At 35.9% G+C, this 16,304-nt stretch overlaps 1 protein-coding gene across 1 annotated transcript in view; it reads right to left on the reverse strand.

The window, feature by feature from the left end:
* Positions 1-16,304, reverse strand: part of EDIL3 (EGF like repeats and discoidin domains 3) — a 481,313-nt gene that overhangs the window by 50,144 nt on the left and 414,865 nt on the right. Inside the window, exon 10 of the mRNA XM_052643446.1 lies at positions 646-801. Coding sequence (XP_052499406.1) covers positions 646-801 — 156 coding nt within the window. The remainder of the gene's footprint in view (positions 1-645; positions 802-16,304) is intronic.

Here is a 16,304-nt window from a genome sequence, read left to right on the forward strand (position 1 = left end):
TTGAAGAGAGAAAGATATTCCCAACCTTTCTATTGGTTAATAACAAACAACAGTAAGGAAATAAAGGTGTTACAGAATATGGAAAAAATCATTATTAACCCAGAAATGCTGAACTTGGATGAAAGTATATTTCCCCCCACATCACTGAACTAAGATATTTCATTTCTCCTTATGTGTTCAGAAAGCTATATTTCTTGCACAAAAACTCTAAGCAACAAATTCAATTTCATTAATGTAAGGCCATATTTTACCATTTGATCCAATTAACTATTGATCATTTCCTTAAGCACTTTCATTCTCCAAGGTCCCAAAGACATTCAGGCCATCAAACGCTAACTAAGAAAAGATGTTCAACACACTAAGAACTTTCTTGGAAAAATAACTAGAGATTTTATGGTGCAGTTTAGGTATACAAATCTATGTTGATTATTTTAATATTAAAACATTTTATGGCTCAAAAGTTAAATCTACAAATTAAAACACAATCAAAGAAACTCAACAAGAAACAATGAATTAGTAATCAAATCTGTTCGCTTCTAATTATAATTCTACAATCCCTAATTATCAAAATAATCAAGGAAATTAAAAATGTTAAGCAATTTGCTCCTCCACTTCTGCATGTCATAAATCACCAGAATGACTTACCTTATCTTTTCTTTGTTTTCCATCCTGGTATATGGTCCAGTGTTCTCCATCATTGCTGTAAGCTAGTTTGTAGGAGCCTACAAACTGCACATGACCAAAATCTTTAGCTCCTTGTGTGATAATGCCAGTCACTTTGGTAGGGACTAGAAGATCCACCTACAAAAAAGAAAAGACATCATTTAAATGCCACAATAGAGTCTATCATAAATTTGTAATTCTTTTGAACTCAGGAGATTAAGAAATATAAAGGCTAAAGCCAAAAATCCACTTGATTATTTGCATTTTGAAATAGATGACTGAGTCTATTACTGGCTTGTAATTTTGATTATGCCAGTGGGTAAAACTAGTTTAAAACTTGAACAACTACTCTGAGCAGTCATTTCATTCTACCATTTAATTTTATATTAAGTTGATTCATCTAGCGTGTGGTTTTTGTGTAACTGAGATAGTACAGAACTGGCAAGGCTGACCTTCTTGAGATTGATCATTTTCTCCCAGAGTCTGTGCTTATAATTCAACTTTCTGAGTTTATTGGACACTTCAGTAATAATAAAAATAAAACTGTTGTTGGTCACTTCAGTAATAATAAAAATAAAATTGTAGTTGTGATCACATCACAAAATATTTGTTTTATAATTAAATTAAAAAAAAATCAACCCCATTTCCATAAATTTTAATTGGTTCAGTAATACATAACTGAATAATAGCAATCATGTGAAATGCCAGGCTATATAAATCACAAGCTGGAATCAAGATTACCAGGAGAAATATCAGCATCCTCATAATGCAGATGATATCACTCTGATGGTAGAAAGCAAAGAGGAGCTAAAGCGTCTCTTGGTGAGGGTGAAAAGAGGAGAGTGAAAAAGCTGGCTTAAAAGTCAATATTCAAAAAAAACTTAAGATCATGGCATCCAGTCCTATCACTTCATGGCAAATAGTAGGGGAAAAAATAGAAGCAGTGACAGATTTTACTTTCTTGGACGCCAAAACCACTACAGATGGTGACTGCAGACATGAAGTTAAAAGACATTTGCTCCTTGGAAGGAAGGCTATGACAAACCTAGACAGCATATTAAAAAGCAGAGAAGTCACAGACAAAGGCCCATATTGTCAAAGCTAATGGTTTTTCCAGTAGTCATGTACGAATGTGAGAGTCGGTCCATAAAGAAGGCTAAGTGCTAAAGAACTGGTGTTTTTGAATTGTGGTGCTAGAGAAGACTCTTGAGAGTCCCTTGGACTTGTGAGGGGATCAAATCAGTAAATCCTAAGGGAAATCAACCCTGAATATTCATTGGAAGGACTGTGGCTAATGCTCAAGCTCTATTACTTTAGCCACCTGACGGGAAGAGCTGGGAAGAGCTGACTCACTGGAAAAGACCGTGATGTCAGGGAAGATTGAAGGCCACAGGAGAAGAGGGTGGCAGAGTATGAGATGGCTGGATGGCATCACTGACTCAATAGATGTGAATCTGAGCAAACTCCAGGAGATAGGGTAGGACAGAAGAGCCTGGATTGCTACAGCTCACGGGGTTGTAAAGAGTTGGACAGACTTAGTAACTGAACGACAATAGTAATCACTGTCCACTGAAAATCATATTTTAGAAAGTTACAATCCTAAAACTGTTGAGGAAGACAAGTGTTCTTTAAAAATGAGAGAGAATTAAAATGCATCAATGGCATTGGGATCTGTACTCATAATGTGCTCACAGTTGCAAAATATTTATTAAAGGGCTTAAGACTCATTGTGACTTAGAAAACATTAAATTCTTCAAATGCAACACTGAAATGCAAAAGTCAGGGGTGATTTTCATCAAAGAAGACTACATAACATTGAATAGTTTAGTTTTCCCCTTTTTGTTCTTTATTTCATGCATCTTTTCTTATATCTTATGATGCTAATTAGCAGAAAAATTATAGGAAACTTTGTTTTCCATGTGAACAATTCTTATAAGAACTTTACCATTTGTTGTCTTAATGTTCTTTGATCTACAGCGTCCTGTATTCCTACAATAGCCTACTACTTCTTCCTGCTTCCTATGACTAAGTACCCTGGTACATCCTTGATCTTATCTTCTTCAACTGTCATCATTTCACATGTGACCTCAGTGGCTTTCAACCACTCTGACCTCCTGTTTCTATTTCCGTTTCTCCATTCTGAGATGTACAGAGCCACAAATAGACAGTCATGGGTCAGACAGAGGCCATGGCTAAGAAGAGGGGACTAAGAAGAATGCACTGAATAGACCATATTTAGTGACATAGATGCTTACCAAGAAGGATATGAAAAAGTTCCCAGTGTTTCCTGATATAGGAATATATTTCTAAAAACTCACATGGGCTTTTTGCCCAATTTTTGGAACATTCATCAGTGATATCAGGCTCAAATTGCACAATGGATTAAGACAGAAAACCACCTAATGCTGCCTTAAAATATTCTAGAAAGTTTATAAAAAATATAAAATATTTGTTGTTGCTGTTTTCCAAATAATACATGTCACCTAAAACGTCTTGTGTGTCCTGCAGCAAAGAAGGATGGCAAAATTATGGTATCCTGGGAAGGAGAACTGTTGCTGCCGCTATGATAAATGCTTTGTGGTATGTCTTCAGTGACTCCTCTGAACACTCTTGTATGGCAGGGTATCATCTCCACTTTAGCGAGAATGGATGCCTATGGAGCTAACATGACATGTGACCCAAAGATCAGCGGTCAGTAAAGGAAGGGCCCCAGATTCAAACCTGTCTTTCTGAGTTGAAGTTCTACCACATGCATGGACTCTCATGCAATGATCTCATTGCACTCTCTTTTTCAGAAATTTCTGAAGAGTCTCAAAGCTTTCTTGCCACACTTATCAAGCATAAAGGCACTCTAAGCTTCAAACAAACAACAATTCAGGCTTTACAATATTAGGAGAGCCCTGTCTTTAAACTTTCATTTCTTCTCTGTTCTTTAGCTGTCTGAATGGATTGCTATTGCAATCCTAAATCCAAATCTAATTGCGCAGAAACATCTAGGCATAGTGGCTGGTCTTCAAAGTGCTCTTAATGTTGCTGACAATAAATGGAAAAAAAAAAAAAGAAAGAAAGATCTTACAGTACTCTGAGTCACTGTGTTGTCATCGAGGCTGTAAACACACAAGAACTCAAACTGTCACAAGAATACAAACACCTCCAGTGGCTTCTTCAGTGCCTAAATGTAAGTCTTGAGCTAAGACGATGCAGTGAGGAATCTTGTAGCATCTTTTGCAGTGGTATTTCTTAAAGTCACGGTTTCCTGCTGGGTGGAGATGTTTTCTCCTTAAGTTATGTGTCTTGGCTCTTTCTAACAGATCTGTTTTTCTCCCAGTCTAACTGCTCCCCTTCTCAGCTTTTTTTTTTTTTTTTTTTCTGATCAAGAAATGTTTTTCTTTTTTGTTCCAACTCCTCGATTTAAATAGTCAGCAATCTGTTTCAAGCTGGATTTTGTCCTAAAATTTGTTACATTATAAACTTAGAATACCAGGCCTAAGCAAACCTTCTTTCTGCATAAAAATAACCAGCATCCCACACTTCACATGAGATCGCTGCAACAGGGATATACAGATTTCACTCCGAGACATTGCAAGGATATATCACTCTTGTGTTCAGTATGCAGGGTGATTCCAGAGAAGCCCTCTATTTTGGACCTATGCCTATCCCTGGCCCAGGACCACTCTGCCCTCTCACAGAGTTTTTGAGCTAAAGTTGTACTCCAAACATGCTTCTTCTATTTTAGATCCTCACCTCCCAAGGCTTGGCTGAGATATAACAGGTTATTTAGGGCACTAAGCTGGCACATGGGTAGGCTGGCACTGCACCTCATGTCCAGATCTGTATTAAAAGTGCCTAACATGTAATGGTCTCTTAATAAAGTTTTGCTGGATTGAGCTGGAACTGCTTCCTAAGTATGTTCAATGGACAAAATCAACCCATGGCAAAGGATGTTACAGAGCATCACAGCAGGAAATGTTAGCTGCTTTTCTCATGGTTCTCTACACATTACTGGTCAAGGAAATATCGTTATAGCTGAAGTAACAATTTTTACTGGGGGTGCAACTAGCTAAAAATCTGCTCCAGTCTTCAGGAATGTGATTGTGAGAACCAGTCTATTCTAGCAGAACTGAATGGCCTGGGTTCATGAACAGCCACTACCTTACTAGTTACATGTCTTTGGCAAGCTACTTTACCTCTATACAGTTCAATGTCTTCATGTGAAAAAATGAGAACAGCCCTGTTATTAGTGTTTTACAGATATTATGAGGATTAGATGAGTTAATGTGTGTGCAAAACAATATATAGGGCATAGTAATGGTATATAAAACTTGGTTAACAGTAAAACAATAAGTAAATCTGGGGGAAGAATTTAATACCACTCTGAGTACCTGTTAGAAATATAAATATGGAAACAGGGAAACTAGGTTCCCAGCAACTTTTTATCATAGCACATTTTGGTCACCTTCTCAGGATGTACACAAAGATAATCATTTCATTTTTCTTAAAGTAAAGAAAATATTAAGTAACTACAATTCACATTTATGGGTGAAATGCTTAACTAAGAATAAGATAATTTATGAAATTTGTACATCTCTTTTTAAATACTAAGATTACGTTATAAGGAAATGGTCTCACTGTTTGCAGATGACATGTTACTATACAGAGAAAATCCTAAAGATGTTATCAAAAAACTATTAGAGCTCATCAATGAATTCAATGAAGTTGCAGGATACAAGCTTAATACATAGAAATCTGCTGCAATTCTATACAATAACAATAAAAAAATCAGAAAAAGAAATTAAGGAAAAGATTCCATTTATCATTGCATCAAATAGAATAGAATACTTAGGAATAGAGGCATCTAAAGGAGGCAAAAAATCTATACTATGAAAACTATAAGCTACTGATAAAAAAAAATTAATTCCACAAACAGATGGAATGATATACCATGTTCTTGGCTGGAAGAATCAATACTGTCAAAATGACTATACTACCCAAGGCAATCTATATATTCAGTACAATTCCTATCAAATTACCAAGGGCATTTCCCACAGAACTAGAACAAAAAAAATTGTAAATCTGTATGGAAAAACAGAAGACCCCATGTAGTCAAAGCAATCCTAGGAAAGAAAAACGGAGCTGGAGGAGTTAGGTTCCCTGACTTCAGACTATAAATCTATATTCACCAAAATAGTACAGTACTAGAACAAAAACAGCAATATAGATCAATGGAAGAGGACAGAAGGTCCACAGATTAACTTGCACACCTATAGTCAATCAATCTAAAACAAAAGAGGCAAGAACATACCATGGAGAAGACATGGACTCTTCGATAAATGGAATTGGAGAAACTGGGCGTCTACATGTAAGAGAATGGAATTCAAACACTCCCTAACAACACACACAAAATCAACTCAAAATGGATTGAAAACCTAAATGTAAGCCTGGATGCTAGGCAGAACACTCTGATATAAATCACAAGAAAATCTTTGATCCATTTCCTAGACTAATGAAAATAAAAACAAATAAACAAATGCGACCTAATTAAACTTAAAAGCTTTTGTCAGCAAAGGAAATCATAAACAAAAAGACAACTCACAGAACTGGAAAAAATATTTGCAAATGAGGTAACCATTGAGGAATCAATCTCCAAAATATATAAACAGCTCATGCAGCTCAATATAAAATAACCCGCTAAATCAAAAAATGGGCAGAAGATTTAAATAGTCATTTCTCCAAAGAAGACATGCATATGGCCAAAAAAAACACATGGAAGATGCTCAACATCACTAATTATTAGAGAAATGCCAAATCAAAACCACAAGGAAGTGTCACTTTACTCTGTTTTAAAATGTGCTGTGCTTAGTCGCTCAGTCCTGTCCAGCTCTTTGCAACCCCATGGACTGAAGCCCACCAAGCTTCTCTATCCATGGGATTCTCCAGGCAAGAGTGGGTTATCATGCCTTCCTCCAGGGGATGCCAACCCAGGCATTGAACCCAGGTCTCCCTCATGGCCATCATCAAAAAGTCTTTAAACAATAATTGCTGATATATATGGAATTTAGAAAGATGGTAATGATAACCCTGTATGAGAGACAGCAAAAGAGACACAGATGTATAAAACAGTCTTTTGGAGTCTGAGAGAAGGAGAGGGTGGGATGATTTGGGAGAATGGCATTGAAATATGTATAATATAAGAAATGAATCGCCAGTCCAGGTTTGATGCAAGATACAGGATGCTTGGGGCTGGTGCACTGGGATGACCCAGAGGGATGGTACGGGGAGGGAGGTGGGAGAGGGGATCAGGATGGGGAACATGTGTAAAGCCGTGGCAGATTCATGTTGATGTATGGCAAAACCAATACAATATTGTAAAGTAATTAGCTTCCAATTAAAATAAATAAATTTATATTAAAAAAACAAAAACAAACAAAAAATAAAATTAAATTAAATTAAAAAATAATAATTGCTGGGAAGAGTGTAGAGAAAAAGGAACCATCCTACATTGTTGGTAGGAATGTAAATTGGTACAACCACTATAGAGAACAATATGGAGGTTCCTCAAAAAACTAAAAATAGAGCTACCATATGATCCATCAATCCCATTCTTGAGAATATATTTGGAGGAAACTCTAATTTGAAAAGACAGAAACAACTTCATGCTCATAGCAGCACTATTTACAATAGCCAATATAAGGAAGCAACCTAAATGTCCATCAGTAGAAGAATGGATAAAGATGTGGTTCATATTATTATATTACGACATATTACTTAGCCATAACAAGGAATGAAACAATGCCATTTGCAGCAACATGGATGGATCTAGAGATTATCATACTATGTAAGTCAAAGACAAATATCATATGATATCACTTATATGTGGGATCTAAAAAAAATAATACAAATGACCTATTTATAAAACAGAAATGGACTTAGACAGAAAACAAACCAATGTTCCCAAAGGTAAAATGGTGGGGGAGGGATACATTTGGGATTAACATATACATACTGTTATAGTATATATAAATAGATAACCAACAAGGGCCTACTGTATAGCATAGAGAACTATATTCAATCTCTTGTAATAACCTATAATGGAAAACAATCTGAAAAAAGACGTACATTTGAATCATCTTGCTGTACACCTGAAACATTGTAAATCAATTATATTTCAATAAAAAAGATGAAACAACCAACATTATAAATATTTGGAGGTAATAAAATAATATTATAAGGGCTGAATCTAATACCCTTATGTTAATTTACTTAATGATATATAAATAAAAATAACAATTTTCTGTATTTTTGATGAGAATTTTGTAATATTCTATATAAATTTTGTTTTGAATTGTTTTGAAAAATTATTCTCAAACAATTTTAGTTACAAGTAACTAAAACTGACATCAAATTAATAGGTAATCTATGTCCCAATTTCTCTAAAACCTATGTCAGAAAGATTAAAACATTTCTGAAAAGAAATGTAAAACTTTGAAAATTATTAGTGAAAATAATCATATTTTTCTCATTGGGTTATTTAAGTGACTTTATGCTGAGTTCCTACAAAATAAGACCACACTGAAAAGTAGAATGAACATATCTTCTTTATTTACCTCTCAAGCCTGATTTTGGTTAGGATGGGAACTTTGACTTATTCCATGAACCACTCAGGGTGGTGACTAATTGAATTACCCTGTAATGGATGGAGTAATTATTAATAGATTAATGGAGACTTAAACTAGTCTTTGATCAAATAGCATGATGATATCCAATAAGTGTTTTTTAAGTACTTTAATTATAGCACTGCCAAAGCCCAAATAAAGTAGAAAACAAAGAAAACGACCAGTAAATGATATGCATGTAATTTAGAAAACAATAACATAACTTTTAAGTAAGAATTGAAATAGTTTTTTATCTAGTGCTTTTTGAAAGCACAATGAAGGGACAGCTTATGTAGAAACCTGCATGTTTTTATAAAGGTAAAGATCTAATGAACTGGCATGTACTTCAGTAGTCAGAATTTGGTTGGTTGTTGACTTGAAAGAGCTGTTGAATATATATTTTTGACAACTACTTTACTGAATATAATCTTATCAAAGGCATTTGTGTTTTTGTATAACCATTACATATATTAGATACTGACATTTATAAGCATAAAACATCTATACACAAATATGTGTGTCAATATGTATATTTATAGAAATCTCCTTGTTCTGTAACAAATAAATGAAAATCATGAGAATTCTGAAAATAAAAACATCCACAGCATACGGTATGTTGCAATGGCAAATCACATTTCATATCCTCAATATTTAGAGGCCCATGAAAAGTAGGAAGGTTGACAGAAAACACAGAATATTTTTATGTACCATGCTTGCTGAAGGAACTGTGCATTTTATGTTGATATAAGACTTTGCCATTCCCACAATTTGTAAATCATCCCTAGAGTCCTGTACATCATTTTGTTTCATGAGATCATGCAAGCCTTAATTCTAGACTTTTTGGTCCTAACTGAGTATGTGCATGTTTTATCATGATTGCTTTTTAGGCTAAAACAGCAACAATGCAAAGAAAACCTAGATGTAATTTTTTCTCCTTGTCCTTATGAAAAAAAGTAGAAAGGGGCATGGCCTCTTAGGAATCAGGATGAGATAAATGCTGGAAATTGCTTTGGGAAAATGTAACATCAACATCAACAGCTGAAAAACAGCCTGGGTCAGCATGTTGCCCTGAAGTGATTGGAGGGGAATGGGTGGGTGATGCAGGAAGAGAACTGCCTGCAGATTTCAGGGTTAAGAGCCACAGACACAGAAAGTGGACTGCTCTAAAGCGCAACATTAAAAAAAAAAATCTTTTGTATACACTGTACATATCACATGGGTAATAAGGAGACAAATTATTCCCATTCAAATGTATAGTCAGTAACATTGTCAACATTTTATTTGTGTAAGAAGGACAAGCTCAACTCTGGTGGAAATGGCAGGCAGGGCTATCTAACTCATGAGAACTCCAGTCACCACAAATTATAGTTGTCTTCTTGGAGAGCCTCATTAGAAGCCATGGTTATAGAGTCCCTCTCTGAATTTGCGTGAAATCAACATGCTTTATTTCTTCATATTAATACATTTATGGTAAAGTGTTTTATCTGTATTCTTCTGCTGTTATTGACATTATTTTCAGTTTATTTTGTTTCCAGGTGGAAGTAGGAACAGCTCGTATATACTTGAATTTCCAATCTCATTAAGGTTTTCTTTATGTCTCAAAATGAATTTATTATTTATTCTCTTTAACATAGTATCCAAGGTCTTTTGAGCTTATTAAGTGGAAAAATATAAAACAGGGTGCTGAATGCTGATAAAAATCTGAATACTAGCTGATGAACATATTTTAATTAAGCCCCACAGTGCAATATGACCTGAAATATCTCTAATGAAGTCTCAAACTTGTTAGGTATATGCCTAACAAGTTATAATGATATGGCTCAAGAATAGGGTACATAACTTTCACAAAATATGTTCTTCTTGACTGCATGTGAACAATAAGATACTCATACTTTCTTCTTTCTAAAGTTGACACATTATTTAAGGGACTCCTGTATACATCCCTATCTAGAACAAGTGTTCATTTCTTTGTACAGTCAGCTCCAAACAATCTCATATATGTAAAATCACATTCTTTAAGACTATTCAGGCACTATATTTTCTATTATTATAAAATGGCTCATAAACCACCATAGTAAATTAGGTATGGAATTAGTAAATCCCTTGGAACAAACTTACTATATTAAACTTACTTAATTTTTTTCTATATGTATTCAAGATTTGTAAAACTCTCCAGGTTATACCTCACTTCTCTGAAAGCCCACTTATAGATTTAAGTGAAGACTTTCATGAGATAGTCCCTGTGGTTGAACATCTCTGTAATAATACTAATTAATATCTCATCTGAGACTTCAGGCACAAAATTTCTGACATTTTAAACATAATATGAAAAAAATGAAAAAAAAAAAAAACCAGAAAGTTGGGGTATAACTCCTTCTTATTGGATATAAGTGCTTAAGGATCCTGAAATCTAAAGATATTTTAATGGAATTCAACCACCAATTTAAAGAAAAGAGGTATCATGTAGAAATTATTAGAATAACACTAGAAATACAATTTTAGAAAGTTATTCACAGTGGAAATAGCAGGCAGTATAAAAACAAAAACTTAAAAAAGCTGTTCATCCTCATAGACAACTCACAAGATCAGTCTCTTATCTTGTGGCTTGTCAAACTTAAACAGGTTATTTTGACATGTTTTTCCCATAACAGAGAAATTGTTATATTTCAAGAAATGCTGAAATACCTGTTTATGAATCAGAATATAAGCTTTGACCCATCTTTATGGGAAACAGTATCACTACAGGCCCAGCACAAATGACTTTTCCAAATCTCCCTTTAGGGGACACGGGATGGAGCTCACAAATAAAATTTACTACACTTTAAATGGTTCTAGGTACTTTTGCCATAAGAATCTTTGATGTAGACATCTTTGCCACAGATATTTTTGCACATAACTAATTGGTTATAAGGTAATTTTACCATAAAAGATAAAAAATAACCTAAAATAAAACTGGGACATTATAAAGCACATAAACAATAAGCATGAAAAATTAATAACAAAACTAAAATGACTTTATCATGAAATAGAGAATATTTGAATACACTTAAAATGGGGCTTCCCAGCCCATTGCCAGGTGGCACTAGTGGTAGAGAATGCAGGAGATGCAGGAGGCATGGGTTCAGTCCCTGGGTCAGGAAGATCCCATGGAGTAGGAAATGGCAACCCACTCCAGTATTCTTGCCTGGAGAATCCCATGGACAGAGGTGCCTGGTGGGCTACAGCCCATGGGCTTGCAAAGAGTTGGACATGGTTGAGTGACTAACACTTTCAACACTTTTAAAATGTGTGTAGATTCATAGCTAGACACATTTTGAAAATGTTAATCCAACTCTTTGCGACCCCATGGACTGTAGCCTTCCAGGTTGCACCATTCATGGGATTTTCCAGGCAAGAATACTGGAGTGGGTTGCAATTTCCTTCTCCAGGAGATCTTCCTGACCCAGGGTTTGAACCCGGGTCTCCCTCATTGTAGGTATTGTTCAGTTCAGTTCAGTTCAGTCACTCAGTTGTGCCCAACTCTTTGTGACCCCATGAATCGCAGCATGCCAGGCCTCCCTGTCCATCACCAATTCCCGGAGTTCACTCAAACTCACATTTATTGAATCAGTGATGCCATCCAGCCATCTCATCCTCCGTTGTCCCTTTCTCCTCCTGCCCCCAATCCCTCACAGCATCAGAGTCTTTTCCAATGAGTCAACTCTTCGCATGAGGTGGCCAAAGTACTGGAGTTTCAGCTTTAGCATCATTCCTTCCAATGAACACCCAGGCCTGATCTCTTTCAGAATGGACTGGTTGGATCTCCTCTCAGTCCAAGGGACTCTCAAGAGTCTTCTCCAACACCACAGTTCAAAAGCATCAATTCTTTGGTGCTCAGGTTTCTTCACAGTCCAACTCTCACATCCATACATGACTACTGGAAAAACCATAGCCTTGACTAGGTATTGTAGGCAGATGCTTTACCGTCTGAGCCACCAGGGAAGTCATTAGATTCACAGCAATACTGCTGTTGCTGCTGCTAAGTCGCTCCAGTCATGTCTGACTCTGTGTGACCCCATAGATGGCAGCCCACCAGGCTCCCCCATCCCTGGGATTCTCCAGGCAAGAACACTGGAGTCAGTTGCCATTTCTTTCTCCAATGCATGAAAGTGAAAAGTCAAAGTGAAATCGCTCAGTCGTGTCCGACTCTTAGCGACCCCATGGACTGCAGCCTACCAGGCTCCTCTGTCCAAGGGATTTTCCAAGCAAGAGTACTGCAGTGGGTCGCCATTGCCTTCTCATAGCAATACTACACATATAACATATTCTTTTTTTTGCAGGTTGTACCTACTCTTGTACTCAAAGTTTTGCATTCATTGAAACATTTTTTTTTTTTTTGCTTGCTGATTACTTTGTTGGGCATCACACTTGTTTCTTTTTTGCTAGACTTTTTCTTCCTTCATTGAAAGAGTATTTGTTTCCATACTAGGATGCATATTTGTAGCTGAGCTTTGTATCATGTTATGAATGATTAGGCATTGTTGTTGGTTCTTGACATCCTGTTCTATGTCTATTGATATTCCAAAGTTCTGTGGGAAGTGTCAACTCTGTACCTTCCAGGCCTTTGACTCTGGCCACTTTCTGTTCCTACACAAAGTATTTCAAAATAACCAACTCTTGGGGCATGTCCTCATATGTCTGTTTAATAAAGCCATCAACAATGTCACTATCCAGAAGAAATACTAACTCATTTCAACCAGTTGAAAGCAAATTGTCAAAACAAAACTATAACCAGTTATTTCATGGTCAAACTGCCTGATGAAAAATTAGTTATGCAGTGAAAATGTGGCAAAAAATGCTTATAGCAAAGATACAGCAAAAAAGCTATGGAGAAAATACTGGATATGCTTTTTAATACCATCTGTTCTGAAAAAGCGTGACCTTGTAATGCATTGCCTCCAACTCTTTTGTAGAGTAACATTTTCTTTAACAAGTAACATCAAGTGGCATAAAAGATCAGGTAGAAATTATGCTTTAAAAGCAAGATATGTCACTGTTGTTGGAGATTGGAAGTTAAATTATGAAGAATCATTCTGATATAACATATTATTTTAACTTGCAGATCAAAACAACATCTTGTATTTTCAAGATGGAAATTATAATTAAAAGTAATCCAACAAAAGGGATTTCCCTCGCAGTCCAGTGGTTAAGAATCTGCGCTTCCACTCAGGGAACACCGGTTTGATCCCTGTGAGGTGAACTAAAATCTCGCATGCCTCAGGGTGAGCCCTGACCGGGCTCCCACCCCCCAGCCACAAAAAGTAATCCAACAATAAAAACATAGACATTGAAACAATGTATCTAATGCTTCTGCAGTGAGAAGGCTTTTCGATGTAAAGATATATTTGATTATATTAAGGACTTTTCCTCCTGCGATTTGTTTCAGAATTTAAAAGTCATGAATAGGTGCTGAATTGTATCAAATTATTGTCTATTCATATTGCGATGCTTATCATATGTCTCCTCAATGAGCAGTCATGAACCCAATCAACCTAAGACTCAGACACTGACAATACCTATATGTGCATTTTCCACTGTTTTCCTGCTTCTCTGGAACATGTTTACTAATCATACATTTTCTGTTATTTCCTTACTTTTTCAAGCACAGTTCTACTAGATATGAATGGATCTCTAAATAATATTTAGTTCTAAGTGCTTTAAACATTCCTAAAGGAGAGACATACAGTGATATTTTGGGACTTGTCTTTTTCATTCAATATTATATTACTAAGATTTATCAATATGTTTGTTTATAAGGCATATTTACTTCAGTGACTCTGTAGTATTCCACATGCACATATAAGTCAATACATCTACCTCGTCTACTGATATGAGTATTTAACTATTTTCAGTTTTGTTTTTTAAAACCAGTGCTATGGGACTCACACATACAGAGAACAAACTACCAGTGGTTACCAGTGAAAAGAGGGAGGGGAGGGGAAATACAGGGATGGAGGAGTGGGAGGTACAGCTCTTGGGTGTAATCGAGGCTACAAGGATGCATTTTACAACACAGGGAATATAATCTATATTTTGTAATAACTGGAAATGGAGCAACTATTAAAAATTATTTAAAAATAGAAAAAAATCAATGGTATTAACCTTCTTGTACTTGTTTCCTGGCGTATATAGTACTCAGGATTTTTTTAGTGATGATATTTATTTAACTTATATGCAGAGTACATCACATGAAATGCTGGGCTGGATGAATCACCAGCTGAAATCAAGATTGCCAGGAGAAATATCAACAACCTCAGAAATGCAGATGATATCACTCTAATAGGAGAAAGTGAAAGGGAACTAAAGAGCCTCTGGATGATGGTGAAAGAGGAGAGTGAAAAAGCTGGCTTAAAATTCAACATCCAAATAACTAAGATCATGGCATCTGGTCCCATCACTTCATGGAAAATAAGGGGAAAAGCGGAAGCAGTGAAAGACTATTTTCTTGGGCTGCAAAATCCCTGTACATGGTGACAGCAGCCATGAAATTAAAAGATGCTTGCTTCTTGGAAGAAAAGCTATGACAAACTTGGAGTATTACAAAGCAGAGATGTCACTTTGCTGACAATGGTCTGTACAGTCAAAGCTATGGTTTTTCCAGTAGTTATGTACAGATGTGAGAGATGGACCATAAAAAAGCCTGAGTGCTAAAGAACTGATGCCTTTGAATTGTGTTGGTGGAGAAGACTCTTGAGAGTCCCTTTGACGGCAAGATTAAACCAGTCATTCCTAAAGGAAATCAACCCTGACTATTCATTGGAAGGACTGATGCTGAAGCTAAAGCTCCAATAGTTTGGCCATTGGATGTGAAGAGCCAACTCATTGGAAAGGCCCTGATGCATGGAAAGTCTGAAGGCAAAAAGAGTAGGTGATGGCAGAGGATAAGATGGTTAGATAGCATCACCAATTCATGAAACTGAGCAAACTGCAGGAGATGGTGAAGGACTGGAGAGCCTGGCGTGCTGCAGCCCATGGGATCACAAAGAGTCAGACAGACAAAGCTACTGAATGACAACAATAGCAAACTACAAATAGATTTTTTTGGTTGGAGAGTGCACAAACGTGTAATTTTATAAATTTACTTAGCAATTTCCAAAATGATTTTATCAGTTTATATTCCTACCAGAAAGATATATACATTTTCCACTTTCAATTTCCTGTCTTGGTGAGTAACATTAGTAGATTATTTTAGGAAGATCATTTTATGCATTCCTTTGATAAATTCTTTTTCATTAGTAAACATATTTAAACCTTGATGGATTCAATTTAGTAATGTTCTGTTGCTTTTTACATTCTTGCATTTTACAAGTAAGATTCTAAATCATTTCCTTTCTTGTACTTTTCCCCAGTTTTAGTATCAGGAAATCATGATTTTATAAAAGAATTTGGGAAGCCTTTTTCTTTTACTTTAGAATAGTTCATGTAACACAGAAGGTATATGTTTTTGAAAACTGTAAAGTCTGGCTTGACATCTATAATAATGGTAAGTCTATTGAAGGATTCTTTGCTTTCCCTCTCTCTTTTCTGTGCCATACAGGTTTCCAGTTTTCTTTGAGTAAATATATTTTGATAATGTACCTTTGCTAAAAATATGTGTGTATATATATACACATATAATATCTCTATATATGAAGTAACTATGGTATGATGCTAACTTTTGTTAGATTTAGGCATTATATTATTCTCTGTACATGACTGAAATATTTTAAAAACACAGTAGTCCCTGGAGAAGGACTTAAGTCATCCTTGTTTTTACATCTTAAGAAGAATGGAGATGAGGGCTAGCATAGACTCTGCTGCTGCTGCTGCTAAGTCACTTCAGTCGTGTCCGACTCTGTGCGACCCCATAGACGGCAGCCCATCAGGCTCCCTCGTCCCTTGGATTCTCCAGGCAAGAACACTGGAGTGGGTTGCCATTTCCTTCCCCAATGCATGAAAGTGAAAAGTGAA

Source organism: Budorcas taxicolor, chromosome 7 (genome assembly GCF_023091745.1).
Source record: "Budorcas taxicolor isolate Tak-1 chromosome 7, Takin1.1, whole genome shotgun sequence".
In the NCBI taxonomy this organism is placed as follows: Eukaryota; Metazoa; Chordata; class Mammalia; order Artiodactyla; family Bovidae; genus Budorcas; species Budorcas taxicolor.